Source organism: Opisthorchis viverrini (genome assembly GCF_000715545.1).
Source record: "Opisthorchis viverrini unplaced genomic scaffold opera_v5_87, whole genome shotgun sequence".
Classification (NCBI taxonomy): domain Eukaryota; kingdom Metazoa; phylum Platyhelminthes; class Trematoda; order Opisthorchiida; family Opisthorchiidae; genus Opisthorchis; species Opisthorchis viverrini.
In genome coordinates, this window is record NW_008751747.1 from 1,506,912 (window position 1) to 1,515,249 (window position 8,338).

The 8,338-nt window shown below is 41.6% G+C and overlaps 1 protein-coding gene across 1 annotated transcript; it reads left to right on the forward strand.

Moving 5' to 3' along the window:
* Positions 1 to 5,111: 5,111 nt before the first annotated feature.
* T265_05075 (hypothetical protein) lies at positions 5,112 to 8,002 on the forward strand (the record flags this gene model as incomplete). The annotated part of the gene is made up of 5 exons (XM_009169986.1): positions 5,112 to 5,369; positions 5,413 to 5,563; positions 5,607 to 5,778; positions 6,798 to 6,948; positions 7,835 to 8,002. 5 exons carry the CDS (start codon positions 5,112 to 5,114, stop codon positions 8,000 to 8,002), a joined length of 900 nt encoding a protein of 299 aa, XP_009168250.1.
* Positions 8,003 to 8,338: the final 336 nt, after the last annotated feature.

The window sequence follows — 8,338 nt, forward strand, 5'->3', positions numbered from 1 at the left end:
AGATAACCCTCTATTCTAGACCATAATTTGTTCTTGACTCTGTTGGCTGCCGGGCTCTTTAAAAACGTCTAAAAGTGGGTATGAATAGGTCTTTTACTTTGCGTGGTACACCAGCCGGTAATGTTCGAAATTCGGCCGTTGTGAATAGTCTGATCACTCCTCGCAGTTGTCTAGGCCATTCATGAAGGAATTGAGGAGTATTGATTTCCAGGCGTGAGGTATTAGTCATACTAGTTGTAATTACAGTAGTAATTACAAGACAGAATTGGGTCCCCTTAGACGCATCATTGGCTACGAGTTCCGTCCTGATTTGTACTCAATTGCTGGATGTAGCGGAATCCAGTTTCCGAAGCGTAAGTCAATAATTTGGAATAAAGAAATCGCTTGAAAATCGACTCTTTACTGCTAGCTTTATAAATCATGAAGCAATGAATCAGAGGTACAAACTGTATTATATAGGATCACGATTAGTTTGCAGTGATTTGTGATGTCAACCCCCTTGCATATCAATCTGACACAATTCCGGCTGAATCCTTAGTCCATGGCATTTTTTAACTGAATGTGCTACACGAAGTCTGTCTGCTGTTCCGTTTGATTCGGTTTCCGGGATATAAAATTTTTCTGAAGGAAACGATTCAAAATTTTGCTAAACTCTCTTCATTTATACGCTATTGGAAAGAAAGTATGAAATCGACTTATTAGGTGACTCTTGTATTTTTAAACCATCATCACTTTAGGACAGAGCTTTATTCATTTGCGAGAATCATGCAGGTGGAACGATCTTTTATTCGGGTGCTGAATTAAACCGTGACGTGACCAAGGCTTCTGGTCGGGTCCAGAAGATTTGATTATCCAACGCGCCTGCACACATATAGACAAAAACCCATTTTGAAAAGTGGTGTATCTCGACGACGAAACTGAAAATTTTAAACCTTAACTGATAGGCAACAAAAGACATTGTATTCCACTGTGTTCAGATTTTCTGCATATGGATGGGATTTAGGTTGGTAAGAGTTCGCTCAAGCGTGGAGCAAGAGGTTTTAATTCTTCTTGCAAAGCAAGTCATAATTTTCCTGAAGGAAACTATTCACAAGTTTGCTGAGAACTCTTCGAGAGATCACGATCGGTTTTGCACATCTTGGCACGCAACAGGTTGGCACAGTCCCAGAATTTCCGTCTACTTTATGCTCTACCTAAACCCAAACTGGACAGATTTAGACTCACTTGCATATCAAGCGGGTTTTCCTGGCGGATTCAACTGAATTTCTTCTTTATGATATTCACGATTGGTCAAGTTAACAGGAAGTATGCTGAAAATTCGAATGTTCTGGCTTGGACTTAAACAGGCAACACCAGGATAAAAAGTGGGCCTCAACCGAGCCTTGCACACAACTGCCTTCAGCCGCATTTTTGTCCATTTCAAAATTTTCTATTAGGTAGTACCATATGAAAACTGTCAGGCAGTTCCCAAAATAAATAACAAATCATCATCATCATCATCATTGTCAGCTGTAATAACCGCTTACTCGTCATACAGTGGTTGTAGCTGTCACAATTTCGTTCAACGATGATTAGGCGAGGTATGGTAGGTAGCTTCGTATTGCAGGCGGGAGCTGATAAATTAGTGCGTAAATACAGCACTGTAGGTGGACTGTTGAATTGGGGGATTGGGAAGGGAGCTATGCATTGAAAGTAATAGCTTGGATGCACGATCGCCATTGAGGGCGCGACTGGATCATGTCTGACAATGTCTCTAGCCATTGGTGTGGCTCCTCTTGGGGTCCTAATCCAGGAAGACGGCAGTGACCAGCGCAGCTGAGTTGGCTGGTACTGGCTTTCATACTTCGCTGCCAAGTCTTGTTTGACCACCACTGGCTCTCTTCCACCCTTCGCGTGGTTTTGCGAAAAGAGCCCTTTGAGGAAGTCGGTCGACTGGTATACGCAGCACGTGGCCAGGCCAGCGCAACCGATGCAGTGTGATCAGTGTGATCCGAAGAAATCTATGGTCAAACACTGAAAGACTTTTGACGTCCTCGGCGCGCAGCGGCCAGTTTTCTGATCCGTATAGTAATATGGAGCGCACCGCACCATTGTAAACTCGACCCTTGATGGATAAGCTAATGTCACGCCTACGCCGCAGGTGAAGTAGGTTCACAAAAGCTGCTCAGGCCTCCCCAATTCGGATGAAAATACCGTGTTTCGCGAGACCACCGGGACTGATACAGCTGCCCAGGTAGAAAAATTTGCCTACTACCTCAAGCCGTTCGTCCGCTAGTAAACAAGAAATGTGTGATAATAATAGAGATAAAATGACGTCGGCAACAATCTCTGCTTGCCTAGCCATCGTACTACCAAAAGGGAGCACGACGTCTCAGATACTGTCGACATTCTGAGGTTCAGTTCACACCACGAACCTTAAGCACTAAGCTATATCAAGTTCAGCTCAGAATACAACGCCATATTTCAACCACAAACCGTTTTTAAAAGAATTCAATGTAAGGGTTTCATGATTTTCCATCAAAATAGTTTTTGATTAATGTGAGCTTTTAATAAAAAACGCCATATCAATATGGGTTGGGCTCTTGCATTTCATTGTGACTTGGTAAAATAGTTGCGAGAGACTTTACGTTTTGGTATGTGCGTGGCGTCTCTAGTTAACTTCGCTCTCCGAAATCGAAAAAATCTCTGTAGATGCAAATTGTTTACAATCAACCATTTTATTCCTAATTACATTTCAGTTCAGTCATTTTGATCGACAAATCGTACGATCATTGGCTCGCGAATTTTGACCTAATTTTGTCAGCGAAAGGGAGCATCTGAAGATGTATTATCCTTCACAACTCAGATGGTAGTCTTCTCCGCAAAGGCGAACTGTTGTCAACTAAGTGGCTAGCTAACACACCTCTCATTACTGTTAACCTTTTCATATTTTTTTCAGCTAAGTATTGAGGTAGAACTACAACACACCCTTTGAATGTGTACCAAGCAGTTCTAGTGCTTGAACGGTTTTAGAGAAAAACCCAGGCTTTGTACGTTGAATTGCAACGATCCTTGAGATGGATGACCATGGGAACCGAATAGTTGTATCTTTACTTCTGTACCTGTATTTTCACTGTATCTTTATCTGTATCTTTACTTCAATAGTTCTATAATAACTGAAAAAAATTAGTGGCAGATCGCATTCTTCAGTATGAATTGGATGAACTCATCTTCACGAAAACCGGTGGACGAGTTCGAGTTTCAAAGAGGATACAATTTTAGACTGGTTATGAATAGTCAGACAAAGGCAATATGTGAGATGATATCGCCTTTCGTCAGATTAGAAAGTGTTTCATTCCTTCGGGAAGCATACGATTGTCACGATGCAGTAGCGTTCGACAGAAAACATTCAGACCGGCCAATGAACGAGTTGATTTGATAAGTCAACAAATCCAGTAGAGATGAACGGGATGAGAATCGATTTCTTTAAATTTGTCTAGAACTCTTGAATAAAACATCTGCTGCAGATAGCTGTGGTCCCATTTTGCGGGGGAGAGACGTTTTACGTATTGAGAATACATTAACCCCAATAAAATGCGTGTTACTTCTGAATGGGTGGTGTTGTTTCCTCAATATCATCCCAAAAATCACAGTGAACGAAAGTCACCTAAACCAAACACCTGTGTTTGCCTAATGACCACTAGCAGTGAGTTCACAGACATCCATTTCAAGGGGTTGCCATATCTTTTGGGTTTGTATAGTGCCGTCGTTTTGAAAAATTCCTTTGGTCACTATAAGCCTTCTAATGAATCTGCAGAAATGCCTTGGCATTGAGCAGACATTAAAAGCGGTTCTTTATGGCCTGTTGGATAGGAGCCTAACTAATTTACGGCAATCTAATAGACCAGCACAGATTTGGGGTAGCTGAAAGCCTAGGGAACGAGACAGACGCAACCAGTGCTTTCACTGGCATCCCACACAAACAGTTCGTTTTCCGAAAACCCGTTCGTTATTTTGGTCCAAACCAGCGAGCCCGTATACATTTTATAAGTAAATTTCTTGAGCCAGAAAATTCGTATTCCACGGTTTTGGTGTTTCAGTTGATCGTTCTTCATAATTATCGTTAGTTATCGGTCCGCAGTGGAACGCACAGTGTTTCTCAACGACGTTTCTATTCTTGCAATAAATTCTATCATTTTACTCACAGACAACGCACACCCTTCGCCATTGTCAGATATATACAATTAGTCTTGACTCAACATGGGTTGAACCCAGTTTATTTTGTAATCAGAAATGAAGCCCATTAATGTGTGAAAATTTCGTTTCTTCGGTGCAGTGCAAGGAAGAGTAGTCGGCACAAATATAGCGTTGCCGAAACTGGTTGGAGCGTCCACAGCATAGAATTATCTCACATCCACTGACATTCCCACATGATGTTTGCTGAAACAGGTGCACATTAGTTCCCCTGCTTATTCATGCTGACTCGCCAAGAGTTTCTAAATGCCAAGTCAGTCTGCTTACCTCAAATAAGTTGGCTTTATGGAGCAAAAAAATGCTTGATATATTTTGAAATCGCGAACTGTCTGAGATATCACTGAGTGCATCCGAGCAACTGATCTCGCAATTAGAAGACGGGCATTGTTGGTAGGGCACCCGTCAAAGACGTGGGAGACTTATGACTGAGGTCTGCTCATCACATTCATCTATTTTGTGATCATGGACGTAGAGAGCGGACGAGAAACACAAAAGTGTACACAGTTGTTCTGAACACAGTCCTGTTCGGGTTCTTCTCTTAACAACTTGTGCACACTGTCCAATTAGGGCTGATTAAAAAACAACGCGGTAGTCCAAATAGAACAATGCAATCATTGTCAACTGTATCACAGTGCGTTTAATTGGACAAAATGTCACACCTACAGACCTATACCGCTAAACACACGATATGTAGGACGTTGTCATTTGAATATAAACGGATCCATTTGCGAAGTTTTCTCGAAAACCAATATTAAAGTGAAATGGGAGAAGTACAGGTGTATCAAAGCGTTTCCGCGTTTTCAAGCAATATATATGGTCAAGTTTTTGATGCCCAATCTCCAGCGCCATTGCAGAATGTGTTGGTTTCTCCAATAAGCATGTATATAGCTTTACTGATGACGTTGTTTGGTACTGGATCCAACACTAGAGGGGAACTTCAAGACGTCCTTCAACTACCTAGAACGCTACCAGACTATGAAATATTGAAGGCTGGATCATCACTGGTGAACGATATTTCAAGATCAACCGATGTCACAGTCTTAGTGGCGAACCGTTTATTTCTGCTCAACAGCGTAAGACTGAATTCCGAATTCCAAAGTGCCCTGACGACGTATTTTTCAGCAGATGTGGAGATGGTATGTACGTTTCATTCGGATGTGTATCGAAATAAAACTTTAGCTAACTTTGTATCCTCACTTGGAATCCAAGAGGCAAAGAATAAACAAGTGGGTTTCAGAGCAAACGCACGGGTTGATACGGCGACTCATTCCAAGTGGCGCATTAACCCACAACAGTGCTCTGAGCATTGTGAATGCACTTTATTTCAAAGGTATATTTCCTGTATACATCACCTAAACTTCACTATAATTTAGGTCTCTGGAAACATCCGTTTGATAAGCGAAACACGCATTTGAGCACGTTCTACACTCCTGATGGACGTGGAATTTCGGTTCGGATGATGTACGCCAATCAGAAATTTGATTACTTAGAAATGGAAGACATTGAAGCGGATGCAATTAAACTCCCGTTTGGTGATGGTTCTACGTAAGTGAAAAAACTGTGTTGAACAAAAGCCACGCAAATTTTGATGGATTAACCAAGTGCTCTCTATTATCTAGCGCTCATTTGGCCCAAAACAGATCTCAGATAATCTAGCACTATTTTTATCTTTCAGTAATCAGAAGGGATCTCTCTATCAATGTGGTGAAACTAACCTTAATTGATTTGATTCGGATTGATTCGGATTGTGTTGTCCGTCCCGAGAACGCCATAAAAGATACGAATCCTCATTGTTGGCTCCTTCAGATGATTTTATGGAGATGAGTATAAAATTATACAACCGTGAACCAAAATTATGCACATAGAAGATGTGAACTGAATTGACCTCTTGGTCCACCCTGCTTAGTAGTTCGTCCGAGCATTCTACTGCTGGTAAGTTGTGAAGTTTTCACGACTTTCTACCCACTTATAACCACTGTGAAAATAGACAGGTGGTTCGCCCTCACTCATGAGTATGGTGAAAGATTGGAAAGGGACCAAGGAATGTACAAAAATGGTCGCTTTGTTCAGTAAAATACCTTGATACGAAGGCGAGACATGCCAGAATTTCATCGCATGTCCTAAGAGGGCCGGAGATGCAGGAGCTTTCATCGACTTTGTAAGTAGTATCTCCCTACCATTCTCAAATGGTCAGTTGCTGGGATCTGAATGTTGTCACCAAATAGCCAACCACCTGCCCTTACTTCCAACAGGTTTGCTTCAATGAAGTTTAACCAAATTGCGCTGTTACTGTCATCACTTGCTGATAAGCTAGCCCAATCGCTTGAAAGCTTGATGCTAAAACAGAGCTAGTCGCCTTTTTTGATACAAGAACAGTTGGTGTAATTTCTTGGATAATATCATTGTGTTATTCGTTTCAGATGGGACATGTTGATAATTTTACCGTATGAGAAAAAGGGACTCCGACAATTACTGGTTCGTTTGCAGAAAAAAGGAACACTTTCATCGATACTTTCCAGAACATTCCAACCAACGACTTTGCAGCTCTACATGCCTCGTTTCAGAATTGGTCATTCACAGTCATCAGTCAACATGAAACAGGCTTTAATAAATTTGGGAGCGCGGTTGTTGTTCAGTGACATGGCAGACTTGTCCGGGATTTCTTACTATGACTTTCTGTCCGTATCGAGTATATTTCACAAGGCAGTCCTCGTGGTTAGTTATACATGCATATCCCGTTGATGGTTCTATTAGTCATTGATTTTTCCCCGTGTGAGACCATGCAAGCATGACTGGTTGGTTTAGTACATACCATAGTTGAAACAATCGGCTCGACGGTTGTTTTTTTAAACCCCGTCATACCTCTGGTCTGAACCATCCCAAATGTGAACTCGGATCTTCAGTCGGCTTGTCTAGCAGTGCGCACCATCCAGCTGGATTAGGAGAACAGGTATGTCCAACACAAGTTAGTTGGATAGTGTCAAATAGACCTGCTACGTTCGTCGAGGAACTGAAGTCTGATTTTCGGTACGCTTTACTGTCGAGTTACAATAAGAAAAATCATGAATTTTCAGCTCAGTTTGTGTGACGTCGTTATAACTGCTACTTGAGAGTTCAGACTGAGTGAGCTGAACTCTTCGGGGATTTAACGTTCATGTATAGTTTGACCAGTCACGGCAGTTTGTTTTTATTGCATGCACGTTAAGTCACTTTGAACTCCAAACTTGTCTCCTACCCGGCGCCATTTGAGTATTCAGATGGTCAGATTAGTAGTTATTTTATACGAATAAGTGGAGACTGTTTCACAGTGATTTAATATACAACGAAGTTCATTTTCGATTGGTTAATTATTAATTTGAATGCAGGGCTGTAGATACAGCGGCATTTTTCTCTTCAAGCATATTTGGTTTTCTTTCTTGTGTTGATGCAAAGTTAGTTCAACGCGCATCGTAATCTGGACCGTAGAACTTATTTCACGTCGATGCCAAACTACTTTTACCAAGTCCAGTAGACGCTGAGTTGAAAACAGAGCAATTATTCAGGCTAAAAATCCTGTTAAGCAGAACGAGGATTTCATGAAACATATGTTTTGTTCTCCTAGGTCAACGAAGATGGAGCCGAAGCAGCCGCGGCAACTTCCGTTAATGTATTTTCAAGATCCGCCGGGCTCGAAATGCGCGTGGATCGTCCTTTCTTTGTGGCGATTGTTCACAGGCGTGCCGGGCCCGTATTTTTGGGACATGTGGTCAGGCCTGGTACGGTTAGCTGAACTTGTTTCTGGCTGATAATTCGATGAGTTTTTCTCCTTTTTATTGTATTTACCTGACCACACGTTCAATACTGAGTGTTCTGCGTTCAAATAAAAAACTTCCAATCAAGTCACCTTAAAAACGAATTCCAAAAGCCTAACGAACAGCTGGATAGAGCATACAGATTGTCGACAAATTAGTTAGTTAATCTGTCCCTGGTAGTGACCAGAACGCGGGTAGTTAAATGATGCTCGTAATATTGCTTCCCCATGGCAATAATGATATTTATCAGGGAATCGTAGTAAAATATCAATCAATCAAGTGCGTCTATACCCACGTATTCCAGCCTGAGTAAA